General features: G+C 51.2%; 1 protein-coding gene across 1 annotated transcript in view; it reads right to left on the reverse strand.

Moving 5' to 3' along the window:
- TSPAN15 (tetraspanin 15) overlaps nucleotides 1-1,436 on the reverse strand; it is a 49,732-nt gene extending 48,296 nt beyond the window's left edge. The window contains exon 1 of the mRNA XM_028109725.2: nucleotides 1,229-1,436. Coding sequence (XP_027965526.1) covers nucleotides 1,229-1,324 — 96 coding nt within the window. The 5' untranslated portion in view covers nucleotides 1,325-1,436. The remainder of the gene's footprint in view (nucleotides 1-1,228) is intronic.
- Nucleotides 1,437-16,550: the final 15,114 nt, after the last annotated feature.

Here is a 16,550-nt window from a genome sequence, read left to right on the forward strand (position 1 = left end):
AGGGGTCAAATGGAAAGTCAGACCTGTTATCAGGCAGATCTAGCTATTCCTGCTAACAGAATAGATCCAACGAGGGTCTGAAGAGGAGAATAAGGTGTGCAAATGTTTCAAGAGGGATGGGAGCCAGGGATCACCCCTCCAGTCCCTGGGCAAGTCTGCCCTGTGGCTACTGGGGGCAGGAGACTATTCTAGAGTGGCAAGGCTGGAGCTGGCTTATAGAAAGATGTCCTCATTTTTAGTTGGGGGTCCAGCCTAGTCTGAAACCTTCATAAAGAAATCAGTCTCTTGTGACAGCTAACCAGGAGGGCCCAGCTTCCCAGTATATAATAATAATAATAATAATAATAATAATAATAATAATAATAATGGCTCACACTCCTTAAACTCTTCACTGGTCCCGGTGCTGAGCACTGTGCTTGGACTACTTCATTCAATCTCCACACCCATCCTTAAAGTTGAATATAATTACTGTTTCTGTTTGCAAATGAAGAAACTATGGCCTAGAGAGTTTAAGTAACTTCCTCAAGATCAGTCAGCTAGAAAGTGGTTGCGGCAGGATTAAAGGCCTAGTTCATGTCCAACCACTAACACCTTGCCGCCCAGCAATACACAAGAAGAGGTAAAACTCAGTGGCTGCGGAAGTTACCCGACGTCCAGGAGCTCCTGGAGACCTCCCCAGACGTGATCTGGTGAAATCCTCCCAACTACTCCGCTGACAAGGCACGCCCATCCTCCTTCCACGGAAGAGGAAACCGAGGCACGGTAGGGAAGCATCTCGCTCTGGGACATCCGCAAGTAGCTAGTGGGAGTCCAGGTTTCCCCGCCCAATCCAGACCACAAAGCCTGACGACTTCTTCCGCACAAGCTGATGGGGAGGCAAACTCTAGAACACCCGGTACACCGTGGTAACCACCGCCTAGCGCACCAGCCCATGCGCAGCAGACGCGGAAAACCAACGCTCTGGGCAGGTGCACACAGGTGAGCCACAGAGCGCTCCTTCGTCGTAGTCAACGGGCTTTAACGCTCCGGGCCCATCCGCTGCTGACATTCAGGCTGAGCCAGGGCGCCACAATTTCCTACTTCCCAGGGAGAGTGGGACGAGGAACCAGGCGTGCACTCCCCGCGCCCTCCCTGGAGCAGCCAAGTCTAGACCCTACCCCGGTACGGCGTCCAGGGAGTGTCGGCACCACACACGCCCCCATCTCAGGGTCCCCCTGGGGTCACTCACCCAGAACACCGTGGAGTAGATGACCAGCGAGAACTTGAGCCAGAGGTAGGAGAGGCGCGCGCAGTAGCGCACCTGCTCGGAGTCCCCGCGGGGCATCCTGGGCACTCTCCGCGGGGCTGCGGGGCTGCGGGGCTCCGGGGCTCCGGGGCTCCCGGGCTAGGTCCGTCGCCGTGAGCAGCCCCACCTGCGGCTGCCAGCCCGGCCGCGCGCCCCGCCACCCGCGCCGGCTCCGGGACTGACATGCGCTGGCGGCAATCACAGCCGCGGCCCGGGCCAGTCCGCCCAGCGGCCAATGGGCGCGAGGCCGCGGCCCAGCCTCTGGAAGGGGGCGGGCAGGGGGGCGGGGCCGCGGCCGGGGACCCGCTGGAGGCGCAGGAAGGGGAGGGGGCGAGGGTTATGCAAACGAGGTCTGGGGCCGCGCTGCAGACGCCCGCGCTAAGGGCGCCGAGGGGGGCGTGGGAGAGTGTGCACAAAGGAGCGCTGGGGAGAAAGCCGGCGTACCTAATCGGGGGGACGTAGAGAGGCGTGCTTTCCACTGTTGGCAAGAGGGAAGACTGTAGGGAGAGGGCAGGAATTAACCTCTAAGGTGTTAAAAGTGTGCAAATGAATGTGCAAGCCGTGAATGGAATAAGGACGTGGAGCCGCTCAGCCTGAGGGGGGGTGGAGGACCGACTTCAGTTAGCAAGGTGTGGCCGACCAGGGTGGGGTTTAAGGGGTCCTCTTGGAGTTGGGGCCGCGAGTTTCCTTTTGTCACAGATCCCCAACTAGACTTTTTCCAACAAGTCTCCGGGAATCCCCTTATCTGAGGCTGGTGGAGATCCCAACACTGCCCCCCAGGGCCTCCTCCTCCGGGAAGCCCTCCCACCACCCATCCTCAGGCCAGGTCAGTGGCCCTAGCCCTTGCTGCACACACTCAGTCCTGGTCTGACCCAGCCTCTCCTCTCCCAGTGTTTCCTCGTTCTGGGGTCAGAGTCTGTCTCCCATGGCACCCCTGCACACACCCAGCCCAGGTCTGACCCAGCCTCTCCCCTCCCGGCGTTTCCTCCGCCTGGGGTCAGTCTGTCTCCCATTGCCATGGGAGTCAAGACTCCCTTGACTCCTCCGCTGTTTCCGGCGGAGCTCAGCCTGGGGCTTGGGAGTCAGGCAATTGTTTGGGGCATTCAGTAATTAAATGTGTGGCCCAGAGGTCGGGCTCAAGACAGTGCTAGACGGGGTCCCTGGTGGTGACTGCAGGAATGGCACCCTAGTCCAAGTCCGCTGCCCTGGACTCCCAAGCCTCACATATACACACCTTCCCAGAGAAAGACGCCAAGACAGACCAGGCCCGCCCCAGCCCCCAGGCCTCTGCCCTAGAGGGAAGAAAGTAAGGTTGGGATAGCATGTCCTGTCCCCTTCGAGGGCCTTCTAGCCAGACCAAGAATCAAATTGACATGAGACAGATTAACAGGAGAAAATCAAATTTAATAGAATACATATGAGGAATACACATAGATGTGAAAATTCCAAAGACAGGCAAAATGAGGTACATATGTCATTCTGAACTAAGGAGAAAGGGGTAGGGGTCTGGGACTTCAAGAAAGAAATACAATTCACAGGAAGATGAAAAAGAGTAAATGTTTGATAAATGTTTGCTGGGCGCCGCCCCCCCCCCCGGAACAATGGGTCACAGAGGATTGGCTCAAACAGGCCTGGCTAGGTTCCTCCCTTTCTACCAGACCTACTTTATTATTTTTTTAGAGAGAAGGGGAGGGGCAGAGGGAGAAGAGAGAATCTTAGGCAGGCTCCATGCTGAGCGGTGAGCGTGGAGCCTGACGTGGGGCTCGATTTCACGACCCTGATATCATGACCTGAGCTGAAATCAAGAGTCCACGGCTCAACCGACTGAGCCACCCAGGTGCCCCTACCATACCTACTTTATATCATAACATAGTTATCTGTGTCTTCCTGAAGCAGATGCTCCATCTAAATTCTTTTTAGGCAGTTGAGGGGGCAGTAAAGAGCTTTTCCTGAATCTGCTGGACTTTGATGCTCTTTAATTCAAAATAACCTTCATGCCAATGTGGCCCGTCTGGGGGCAGCTAGCCCTTGGCCCCTGCAGCTGGAAGGCAATGCCTTGCCCAGACAAGTCAAGGGAATTCAGTTTCCTGGTACAAAAGGAGCCAGTCCTGCACTGTTTGTGTGGGGTAGGGACGCAGAACCAGGGACCGCTGCACATGACCTGAAAAGAGTAGCCAAGGGTTACAGAGACATCTTACCACAGTGTTAAAAGTTGTCCTTTGAGGAGGAGGACACTAACCCTTTACCCTTCTTTGGGGGACTAGCTTCCCTCCCCCAGCCCTGCAGAGCTCACCTTACACCCTCTCTTTGAGGTACTGGTCTCATCCCCTAGCCACCCCCCCAGGGGCTGTCTGTCTCCCTCTCCCTGGGGGTGAGCCTCCCCACTGGGGTTTTCTTTCCAGTCCAGCTTGGGGTTTTCTTTCCAGTCGCGCTTGGCCTTTCTTCTGGCCTCTAGCTAGCTGCACTTTCTCTTCTATTTCAAGTCTTCCCTGGTGACGTCCGTCCGCAGCCAGCAACCCCTGTGAGCTCTTCCTGAGCCTCTGTAAGTAGTGCCCCGAGGGAGGGGGCTGTGACAGCCTTGCATGGGGAGCCTGGAGCTCTTTGGGACTAGCATATCCTTCCCTGGGCTCCTGAGCATCTTTGTTGCCCTTCCCCACTCCTAACCTGACCCCAAGTACTGTGGGCTGTCCCCAGCCACATTTGCAAACACTGAGACCTCAGAAGAAATGACACCTTATTTTTAACTTCTACCTCTTTTTGCCAGGAGCTCTGGGCTGGGGGTCAGTAGCCTAGGGCTAATCCTGGTTTTGCAGTGAACGTTTTGAGAAACATTAGCATGATATACAGGTGTGAGTGTGGCCCTGGCTACAGTTTACAACCACCTAGTGAGTTTTAAAGCTATGCTGACGGGCACCTGGGTGGCTCAGTTGGCTGAGCGTCTGCTTCTTGGTTTCCGCTCAGATCGTGATCTCAGGGTCATGGGATCGAGCCCCACATCAGGCTCTGCATTCGGCGCAGAGTCTGCTTGTCTCTTTCCCTCCCCTGGTTTGCTTACGCTTTCTCTCTTTCTCTCTCAAATACATAAGTAAGTAAAATTTAAAAAAATAAAAAATAAATGGATGCTGATATCCAGGCCCCACCCTAGTTCAGCAAAGTCGGAATCACCACCAACGGGGACCTAGGAATCGGTATTATCTTAAAGGTCCCAGGTAATTTCTAAAGTGCAGCCAGGACGGCGTCTCACCAGTCCAGAGGTAATCATGCGGGGGAGGTGGTCATTTCACAGCTAGGCCACATTCCAGAGGTCACCCAGCTAGCCAGTGGTGTGCTGGTGAAGGTTTAATAACTGCCTCTCTGTTGGCGGGGGGTGGATGGGAGGGCTCCTGTTGCTGGCCTCCAGAGTGGGAATACTTCCACCTGTGGTCCCTGGGCGTTAAGAAGAGACATAATCACACAAACAGCTCTCTACACCTCTGCAGCTCTCCCTCTTTCAGTCCACCCCTGCAGCTTGACCGATTAACCCAGAGAACCCCACCCATAATGACAGAATGCATGAAATTCACGGCTCATCAATTAGCATAACAGGTATTATTTTTTTTTGAAGATTTTATTTATTTATTTAACAGAGAGAGAGAGAGAGAGAGAGCGCACAAGCAGGGGGAGCCGCAGAGGGAGAGGGAGAAGCAGGCTCTCCACGGAGCAGGGAGCCCAATGTGGGGCTCGATCCCAGGACTCTGGGATCATGACCTGAGCTGAAGGCAGACGCTTACCTGACTGAGCCACCCAGGCGTCCCAGCATAACAGGTATTAGAAATGAGCTCCCATTTGCTGAAATCAGTAGTATTCAAGATATGTAGATTGTCTAAAATGAGACACCACCCATTTCTTGTTCAGAGTAAAAGAATTTCACTTAGAGGTGAAGCGTGGGGCTAAATCTTTGAGGATCCCATGTTCTAAGGTATCTGGCTGCCAGACGTGACCAGCAGTCTCAGGAATGTTGCATCTTCCTTGAGTGGACCCTTCATGCAAGGTGGTAGAGCGCCTAAAAGCACAGAGAGCTAGGCCTTCACTGACTTTACAGAACAGATTGTAGGAACCCGTTTTGTGGCTACTGGCCAATAAATGTTTGTTTTATAGATATTTTTATGGATGTCACAATTTGTTCTGCGATCTGTTTTCATGATATCCTGGCAAGCAGATTGTAGGAGGAAATACCTAACTGACACTCTTAGTGGCTACTGCTTAAGTGAAAAGAATCTAAGGACGTGCAATCACCGACTTGGCTTTGCATAATAAGTTCACCTTCACGTCCCTGGGCAATTGACTGTGCCTCTGGTTCCCCATCTGGGAAACCAGGAGGTTGGACCCTTTCTCTTCTAGCTCTAACAACCTTAGCTATAGTCCTCGTGGTCAACTCGGTGAGCAAATGTATACTGAGCTTCTCCTGTGAATCAGGCCCTGCCCGGGGCTCTGGGATACATCTGTAAGCAAGATAGCCAAGTCTCTATTGTCTTCTACTGGGGAGGGAGTGGTGGGGACATATAACGTATATGAAAACAAACACATGAAAGGGAGATTTCAGGCAGTGATATGTATTCAAGATCTGGAAGAATAGCTTCCTAATGGAAAAGACAGCAAGTGCAAAGACTATGAGAGAGGGACAGGCTTGTCCTGCGTCCCTGGGGGGCTCAAGCAAGGGACTTCAGGAGGGTAGAGGGGGTGACGTCGGACCTAGGAAGGAGCCTCGCAGCTTTGGCCAAGTGGTTTAGAGTTATTTCCAGTTTCAGTGAGGGCCACGGGGAGGTTTTCAGCAGGGACGTGATACAAAATGGGATTGATGCTTCAGAACGCCGCTGCACAGAGTCAGGACAGGAGGGTGCTGGCTGGGAGGGGGTTGGTGAGAAAGTCAATCTCAGAGCAAGAAGGCTGGGGCTGGGCTGGGGCACGGCACCAGAAATGCATCTTGGACATAGAGCCAACAAGACTTACTGGCAGATTGGATGTGGAATGTGGGGAAAAGAGAAATCAAGGATGATCCCAAGGGTTTTTGCCTTGAGCAACTAGGTAAATGTCACTGTCCTTTATTTACCAAGGTGAGGAAGCTCAGGGAGAGGAGGGGGAGGTTGGGTTGAAAATCAATTACTTTCTTCGGCCATTTAATTTTTTGAGATACCTTTTCAAAATCCTGGTGGAGTTGTCCAGGGAACTCAGAGGGGAGGTTTGGATCGATTGATATGAAATTGAGAGTCATCAGATCAAATTAAACCATGTGAGATCATCTAGGAAGAAGACGTATGTAACAAGAGAAGAGAGACAAAGACAGACCCTGGAGCCCTCCAGCGTGGAGAGGAATAGGGGCTGGCAAAGGAAAGAGAGAAGGTAGAGCCCCTGAGGAGAAGGAATTGGAGGCCAGTAAGGTGACGGGGATAACTGGAGAAGAAAGAGCTTCGAGAAATTAGAAGAGGTGTCCCATGGGAGTTAGTGTCCTGGGAACTTTCCTTAATACACTGAGGATTCATCTACACCTCAGAGGTCAAGTAGGGGTAGGACAGAGAACCGACCATCAGCTTTGTAAGATGTGGGTCATTGGTGACTTTGATAAGACCTCTTTCAACCAAGCAGTGGGGCCAAAAGCCCCGAGAGAGGGAGGGGAAGAAATGGAGAAAGCCAGGACAGACAACACAGGGGAGTAGACACTCCCAGGCAGGTGTAAGAAACCATTTGGCCAGGAACGGACACTTGGAACTCTTCCCAGTCTGCCAAAATAGCCTCCCAGGCCAAGGACACAAGAGTTGGCCTCTATTTGGGAAAATTTGAATGGCCACCATTCTTTGCAGCTTCTCCATCAAGAGGTAGAATCTATTTCCTTACCTCCTGAATCTATGCCAGCTTCTGACTTGCTTTCGCCAACAGAATGTGATAGCAGCGAGGTTGCTTGAATTGTACGTCTTGGAACCAAGAGGCCCAGTAGCTCCTGCTTTGGCCCCTCTTGGAATGCTTCTGCCATGAGAACAAATCAGAGCTAGTCTGCTGGAAAGACCACAGGAGCTAGAACCCGGCTTCCTGGCTGACAGCCACCAACTACCAGATATATGAGTGACAGCATCTTAGACCATCCGGACCATCCCCCTAACAGCTGACTATACTTGTGTGAATGAGTCCAGCCCAAATGTGCCAACCTAGAGAACCATGAACTAATATGTGATTGTTGTTTTAAGACACTAAATTCTGGGCTGTTTTGTTATACAGCAAAAGCTAACTGGTACGTTCTTAGAGTCAACAGTTTTTATTTTTATTTTAAAGATTTTATGTATTTATTAAAGAGAGAGAGAGAGAGCACAAGCACCAGCAGGGGGAGGGGCAGAGGGCAAAGCAGACCCCCCACTGAGTGCAGAGCCCTCCGCGGGCTCGATCCCAGGACCCTGAGATTATGGCCTGAGCCGAAGTCAGACCCTTAACCGACTGAGCCACCCAGGCGCCCTGATTCAAAAATTCTTAAAAACACAAACTCAGATACCCATCTCTTTCTTTCTCTCTCTTGCATCCATTCTTGTCCCAAAGTACTGCACTTTTGAGTCTATATGTTTATTCTCAAGAGGAGACTCACTTGTCCTTTGGGCTTTCCTTGACAGCTTTGGGTGCCACCCCCTGGCTCAGACTTTAGGCCACTTCTCCTCCTTCCCATCCCATTTGAAGTCTAGGTTCTCTATTTATTCTCTACCAATTATTTGTTTAGCATCAGGCACTGAGCTGTGGGCTTTCACATACTCAGCACTCAAGTCCTCAAAATCTATGGGATTTGATATTGTAGATCCCACTTTACAAAGGAGGAAACAGAAGTTCAGAGAAGCAAACTGACTTTTCTCCATTAGGAGGTTCAGGTGTTATGTGACTCAGCAAGGAATGTGCCTTCTACGCTAATGCAATTAGCCCCCAGCTATGCCAGAGTAAAATGAGTTAACTATGTGGCTTAAAAAGCAACTGGGAACAATACACTCAGCTCACATATTGAGAGTTCGGTACTGGTTAGAGTGGAAACTTTTTATAGAGTTAGTGTGGGTTTCTGCAAAATAGCAGTTCCATGAGATTTTAAGTGTTTTATAAAGAAGGATCTATCAGGTAAGTCTGGGAATGTGTGGACTTCAGAGCCTTTACCACAGGAACGGAGGCTGTGCATCTCTGGGAGGAGAGAGGGGTATGCAGCTTTTCTTGGCTGTGCCTGATTGCATGACTCAGTTTCCCCCAGACACAAGCTATAATGTCTCAAAGAACCACTGTCCTTCAGAATATACTTTGGGATTTGCTGTCCCGTGGGACGGGTTCCTAATTATTTTAAAGTTGAAAGTGACCTCCTCAAAGTTATGTCTCTATATTTAAGAGGAAAATCAGAAACAGACTATTTCTGCTTTGTGCTTGACCTTGCGAAATTATACAACTTCCTTTGCTGTGATTGTCAGACAACCAGATCCATTTGTGATCATACCTCTTAGGGCCCTGCATGGGGTGAGGGACACATACTTCATGACCTGGGGGACCAGGTGAATTCCAGACAAGGGCCTCCAAGGAAAGCCAAACGCTCATGCTCAGAGGGGCTTGGGTCACTCCAGCCATTTCCCATTTTGTAAATCCCCTGAAGGTCTGCCTCCTTCTGTCCCCCAAGAAGGCTGGGGGGACTCCTTTGCATCCCACAGCCTCTCTGCTATCCTTGGCTGCTGGACACCCCTTCTTACAGCCCCACCCCCAGACTGCTTCTAAGACCTTCAAAAGCCTCGTTCTGGGCAGAGGGAACCAAACCCCCTGTCCTAGAGGCCCACTCTGGTCCCTGGAGGCCCGTTGGGCTCTGCCCCTTCCCACCCCTCCTTCTAGAGACAGGATCCTGGATCAGTTATGCAAACGTTTCCTCCCACAGAGGCCAGCCCAGGCCCTCCTTCCTGCTGTCCCCTGTTGTCCCCACAGCAAGTCTGCTCCTGACCAGCCAGCTGGAGCTGATGTCCTCAGGAGCAGCTGTGGGTGGGTATACAGGTAGCAGGGGTGTGGGGGAGAGAGACGTCAGCCTAACTGGCCGGTCATAGGGGACTGTCACTGGAGGGTGGCACAGCCACGCCAGGGAGCCCTGTGCAGACTTTGGAAGTGGTGTGGAAAGGCTTGAGTGTGTGGTAGGAACTGCTCCTTGGACGCAGAGGCTCTGTCTGTTTGGGAGTGGGGGTGGGGCCCATGTCAGGCTCTTCAGAGCAGCTTTCTGGGCCTCCGCTCCCAGTGATGGGCGGGCGAAGAGAGCAATGGTGTCACAGGAGGGCAGGGCCTATGGAGGAACTGTTGTCAGCCTTCAGAAGGGGCATCTCTGGAGCCCTAAGGGGAGTGGCCCTGGCCAGAACCCAGACAGCCAAGCTGGAGGACCCCGGATCTGGCAAGTGGGTGGGTCCTACAGGGAATGGTCAGTGCAGGCTGGCATCTCAGGAGCTGGCCACTGTGGCTCGTGAGCCTTCCGGGGAGGGGACAGGCTCTGGATTCATACTGCTTCTGGCTTACGGATGGATGTGTGATTGAAGGGCAGCCCAGGGGAGCATTTGATGTCGGGGTGCCGGGCTCCAGGTGGGGAGGGCCCGTGTGAACCGGAAGGCCTATCTCATGACATGATTTGCAAGGGGAGGTGGGGCAGGTGGAGGAAGCAAGATAACCAAAGGTAAGTTCAATACGCTAGTAGCTTTTTCCCAGTACGTACTGCCCCTCAATGGGCAGTGTGAGGTCTCCCCATATGAAAAGGGGGCTCTGTTTTAAGAAGAAGATAGGAGGGCTTCTTCTGAATTGAGAGACCAGCAAATGTCCAGTCCTTTCCTATACAACTTGGCTTCAGGCCCAAGCCTGGGCCCCGGGTGTGTCTGCACAACCTTTGGGACTTCAGTCCCTCAGCAGGTGACAGGCTACACATTCCTGAGGATGGTGTGAGGCTCACCACCTGCAGCTCTCCCAGCAGCAGCGACGGATGGCCCATGTGAGCCTCCGCTCCAGCCACACAGACGCAGCCAGGCCCTGGCCTCACACCTGTCTTCCTGGGTACCTGGGAGAGGATCCTCACCCTCGTCCAGCCCCGGGACGCTGACGGCGTGCCGGCTTCCTTCCTGATCTCTTGCCCTCTGCATCCCTCGGCAGGTGGGGGCGGGGGGGGGGGGAGGGGGATGTTACCGGATGCCCCGGCAAGATGTTTCCGTTCTCTGTCCCTTCTTTCTGGAATCATCAACCATCCTGAGCGGGGGTTTCAGGGCATGTGGTGTGTTCAGTTGGAAAACTGGGACAGTCGCTAGAAGCCATAACCGCTTGCCTGGAACAGCGGGGTTTCCTGGGGTGCAGCATTTCAGTGCTAACACCAGAAAAGTCCTGTGCAAAAGCAGGACAAGTTGGTCCCCCTACTTCTTTCCAGCCTTCTCAGCACCTTGTACAGGTTCAGAGGGGAATAGCCGGCGGTGAGAGAGCCTCGGGCCTCAGACCCCCAAGGAGCCATCAGAGGCATGGGAGGGAAGACCGGGGGACCAGTGTCTTCAGCTCGCTGAAGGCTGCCCTGGGGGGAGAGGGAGGAACTCCTTCAAGGGACCCCTGGGGTGGGAGCGAGACCTATGGGACACGTGGAGGGTGAGTTGGGCACCCGGAAGCGGCACAGGGGGGTAGTAAATGTTTGATTCAGAGTCAGCATATCGGGTAGGGCACATGGCAGCCCTGCCATGCGCAAGCCAACTCTGAGTGAAGACCTGGGAATGTGAGTTACCCTCCCGGGACGACAGTGCCGTATGTGAAATGGGACCTTCCGAGGTACCCAGATGAAATTATCAAGCCCGGAGCCTAGAACAAAGCAGGCACTGAATAAATGTGAGTCAAATCTTCCCAGAGCCCAGGGGCAGCAGAGGACCACCGGACGTGGAGAAGGCACGACATGGGAGACCACCCAGGCCACGTCCCTTTCCGCACAGCCCGGGGAGCCGGCCCCGTGCCTGGCACCCACCTTCTGCTGGCTGGCTTTCTCCTTAGAAATTTTTTGGAGCCACCGATCAGCGCTGAGGCGGTGGGTGGGTGCTCGTATGCCTGATTAAGAATGAGAGAAGAGAGAGGTTAGGACATTTTCCCCAGGGAAATATATCCCCCCTGGGGAATTAGCCATAAAGCAGAACTGACAGGGGCGGTTCGGGAAGTGCCAGAGCTGGGAGGCTCTTTGGACATCATTGTGTCCAACCCTTTTGTGAACGGACAGAACTGCAGCTGAAAGAGAGTTAGCGCCCCGCTCACGGCTGTGTATTTTTACACTTGGGCCCTTGCCTACATGTGTGCTATTTTGCACAATAAAACTTTTTTTTTTAAAAAAAGACAAATGTTCTCTTATTTTAATTTGCATTTCCCTGATAATTAGTAAGGTTGAGTGTATTTTTATATGTTGATTAGCCATTTGTAGCTCTATAAATTTCCTGTTTTTCTCCTTTGTACATTTTCCAATTAAGTAATAGCTTCTTTGGAGCGGGCGATGCGAACGGCTGACAGGCTTTAAGAAAATGCCATTCCCACCCCCGTCCTCCCCACAGCGAGAGCCCTTCGAGCTGAGGAGACTCCAGGCCGGTCTCCTGGCACTTGAACTTGATGGGGGAAGGGGCTTAGAGCTGGCTGCCAGCAGGGGTTGGCCCTGTTGGGGCTCAGCCAGGCATTCTGGGAAGGCGGCCTGGGAACACTGGCTGATGGGGTGTTGGGCCAAGCCTGTGTGACTCACGGGGAGTGGCTGGGTGCCCAGGCAGCAGGGCTTCATAGTAGCTCCACCTGTCACGGGGGGGGGGGGGGGGCAACGGCTCCCAGAAGCCTGGGTGCTGCTGGGGGGAGGGGAGCCTCCGAGGACCCCAGCTCTCGGGGCAGTCTCAGGGTGCCAAGAATGGGGTCCAGGGGACACAGAAGTGGGGTCTGGACTTAACCCTTCAGCTACTGAAGAAGAGATAGAAGGCTTTACACTCCGAAAACATCTCTGCATCTGCCGGTCTGTGCCAAGTTAAGTCCTGCCTTGGGTGGTTGCTGTGGGATCCCAGGCGGCCCTTAAGGGTGGACTTCACAGTTTATATACAAAGTGCTTTCACCCATGTGTGAGAGTCTTGGCCACGTGCAGACTTACCCGGGTGTCACCCTCCTTCCCCACTGGACTGTCGGCACCAGGAGGCCAGGACCATCCTACCGCCATGGTATCTGGGTGCCTGGGGGAGGGCTCATGGACATGGAGGCCACCAGTCAGCTGTCCCCTTGGCCATGTGGGCTGACTCGGCTTGTACCCCATTTCAGACTGCAGCCTCCTGTCCGTCCCCAGGCTTCCACCAGAACTCCCGTCAGCCCGGCATTTGATGACAAACTTGTGGAGTCACCAGGCGGGGCCAATGCTCTTCTCCCAGACTTTCTGACCCCTTTCTCCTACTTCCTATATTTTCCCTCAGGTCATTTCAACTTCCTTTTTCCTGTTTTCTGACAATTCGGCTTAGCCACCGCGCCTACTGTCTGTCTGGCCTACCCCCAACCCTCTCTGCGCTGCTTCAAGAAAACAAAAGGCCTTCCATTCGCAAAATGCCTCTTTCTGTCCCAGACACGTGTTGACTGAACGGTTGTTTTCTTCTCTCCCGTGGGTCATCAGAATAGCTTTGTGTGGGACACAAGACGAGGAGACCGTCTCAGAGAGCGTGCCCCAAGTCACACACACTCACAGCCCGTCAGGAGCGGCACAGGGACTAGAACCCGGGCTGCCTTCAGCCACCTCCGCCACTTTGCCTCAAGCTTCCCTCCCACACGGAGGGATGTGCTCACTCTCTGCCTGAGCACACGGCCCGGAGCATTTCGCAGTGACCGCAGAGAAACCAGGCTAGTCTGGGCTCCTGGAGGGTCAGGTAAGCCAGGCTGGGGAGAGACCCTTGGCAGCTTAGGCTACTGCTTACCATTTACTTCTAGAGCATCATAAATGCCATGGGGGCCTGGTAATTCAAGTCAGCTAGGGGTGGAGGGGCGTCTCTTCCCTCTTCCATAAGGAATCTAATCCTCCTTTACATTTACCTCCTTGTGAAGCCAAATCAGCTGCCCCCCAGAACGCCCTCCAATTCAGCAGCACTCACACATTTTAAAAATTTTACCCAGAGATGTGTTTTACACATAGCCCATGTGAACACAAAAGACACAACTGAGTAGAAGTTGCACGAAACACACCCACCCTCGTGGCCTGATACATTCATACATTTTCTCTGCTATCCCTTTGTTTCAACACTAGTCATAATCCACTGTTGCAAATCACTACTCTAATTCAAAGTGTACTTGATCTCGGGGTCCTGCGTTCGGGCCCCGCAGGCTCCATGCTGGGCATGGAGCCTACTTAAAAAAACACAGAACAAAGTACTGACAGAATGCCATCAGAGAAACCCTACTAGACCCACTTTCGCAAACAGATGAGCCACACCTGGATCGCCAACATTTGTACAGAAAGTATCTAGGCAAGGCATGAAGCAAAAGCAAAGCCTTTAGAAACTTGGCTCCGGTGAATTCTGCAGTTCGCTTGATTGAGCACTGACTGTAATCCCTTACCACCCCACCCCCCCACCCCTCCACCCCCGCCATCTCACTCACTCTCCAGGTAACAACCAGGAAGCCTGGAGGGGACACTTGAAGGAGCACCTGGGCCACAGAGAGCCCCTGTATCTCCAAGGGCAAGGACAGGTTTGGGGCCTCCACTCCCAATAGTACTGATGTGCCCTACAGGACCAAGTACTTTATTACATAACCTAAAAGTCTGTGTAAAAGCTACAAATAATGTACCAAATAATATTATACATTTGTAGTATGTGTAACAAAAAATATATATACAATATTAAGGTAAAAATTCCAAGGTCTACAGACAAATTTAAGAAAAAGTTATAGTTGGACATTTTAATATACTTTTTAAAAAACTTGATGGTTCAAGCAAACATAATAATCTCGTAATACAGAGGATTAAGTAATACAATCAACATACTCAATTTAATAGGTATGCTAAGAATTTTTAACATCAGAAATAAAGAATATACATCCATTTCCTATGTCCCTGGAAAGTTTACCAAATTAGTCGTGTATTTAGCCGCAGTAGAAACTAATAAATTATGAAAAGCAGAGATTTTGCAAACAACATACGCTGATCGCAGGCCAATGAAACTAGAAATCAGTAAGATTGACCCCCAAAATCCCTCAACTATCTGAAAATTATGAAACATTTTTCTAACATAACTTCTAGATCAATGAGAAAATTGCAATTAAAATAACAGATTTCCTAGAAAATAATGAAGTAAAGAATACATCTAAAACCCTATGCATTATAGTAAAGATATACTCAAAGGAAACATTATGACCTGAAATTCTTTTTTATGTAAAACGGGAGACTAAAAACGTGTGACTTCCTTCTAAATTTAAAAAATTAGAAAAAAAGATCAAACATATTCCCTCACTCAAAAAAAGCAAGAGGGTGGGAAGTGCCTGGCTGGCTCATTCGGTAGAGCATGCAACTCTTGATCTCAGGGTTGTGAGTTCGAGCCCCACATTAAGCATAGAGTTTACTTTAAAAAAAGTAAGAGTTTAATAACTTAAACTTACAAATCAAGAAATAGTGTTATTATGTTATTAAGACAGGGACATCAATTCCAAAAAAATAGCTCAAAGAGTTGAAATCAGTTGCCTCTGGGGGACAGGAATTGGGTTAGGGAAGTATTATAGGGAAGCACTTTTTATTGTTTTTAAGTTTTATGGTATTGACTTCTTAAACTGTATAAATGTATTACTTGGATAAAAATTAAATTTAAGGGGTGCCTGGGTGGCTCAGTCGGTTAAGCCTCTGACTTCGGCTCAGGTCATGATCTCAGGGTCCTGGGATCGAGCCCCACATCGGGCTTCTTGCTCAACAGGGAGTCTGCTTCTCTCTCTTGATTTGCCCCTCCCCCTGCTCATGCTCGCATGCTTGCTCGCTCGCTCTTAAATAAAAATAACTAAATAAAATCTTTTAAAAATTAAATTCAAAAAATACTTGAAGAATGAAGGGAAAGTGAACCTGGGAACTCGGACCCATCCTGATACAGTGGAGAGAACATGGATAGCCAGACAGGACTGAGTGTAAATTTTGCCTCGACTGCTTATCTGTAATAGGATCCTGGGCAGTGCATTTGACCTTTAGGTCAGACTTTCTTCCTTTGTGAAATGGGCACTAATATGTCCATCACTATAGGAAGGGACAAGGATGAGCCCCAGCCTCGCGGACTAGATCAGGAGTCCTCTCCCATATACCCTTCCCTGGCATAGGCAGGACCCCCAGCCACAGAGCCTTGCAGATGCACTCAGCCCATCAGCTCCCTGATTTCACTTCTTGGTTAAAATTGTTATTTAGGGGGCACCTGGGTGGCTTAGTCGGTTAAGCGTTCGGCACTTGCTTTCGGCTCAGGTCGTGATCTCAGGGTCCTGAGATCGAGCCCCGAGTCCGGCTCTACGCTCAGTATGGCGTCTGCTTGGGTTTCTCTCTCCCTCTCCCTCTGCTCCACCCCTCCACGCTTGCTCTCTCTCTCTCTCTCTGTCTCTAAAATAAATAAATAAATCTTTTTTAAAAAAAACATAGTTCTTTTGGTTTCAGTCTTCCATAAGCCACAGCATTTTGGCTATTTTCCATAGTCTCAAGGCCCCCGGGCAGATGTTAGCCACAGTTTCTATTTTCAAACAGAAAACGAGTTAAAAAAAAAAATGGCTTTAAGGGCATTAAGAACAGATGTCTTTACATCTACATCCACTTTTGAAGAGAAAATCTATTTCTTTATGCTCCAAACACTGGCAGCAGACTAACAGTGGAAATAAAAACCTGGGACAAAATTCAAAATCATCAGAATTATAAAATCCACCTCTCGTGTTGGTGTAAAGATCCATCCCATTCCTGGTTCCACACCTCATGGAGCAGAAGGAGGTGTGGAAGGAAGGGAAGTCAGGCATCTGAAAAGGCAGGAACAATACAGCATGGTAAGCGTCCAGATGCAGGAGGAGCAGTTGCCTGGATCTGAATGTGTTCTGGGAAGGCTTCCAGGAGGCGGCAATGTTCAAAGGAGGCCTGCCAGACTAAGTGGAAGTGGCCCAGATGAAAGCGTGTGGAGGAAGGTCTCCATACAAGGGAAGAGTTGTTCCCAAACTTGGTGCAAACTCAAACCACCTGGGGATCTTTCAAAAGCACTGGTGCCTGGCTCCCACCTCCACACATCCTGCCTTAATT

Source organism: Eumetopias jubatus, unplaced genomic scaffold, assembly GCF_037043125.1.
Source record: "Eumetopias jubatus isolate StellerSeaLion01/CBP00866 unplaced genomic scaffold, mEumJub1_p1.0 scaffold_17, whole genome shotgun sequence".
NCBI classification, from domain to species: Eukaryota; Metazoa; Chordata; class Mammalia; order Carnivora; family Otariidae; genus Eumetopias; species Eumetopias jubatus.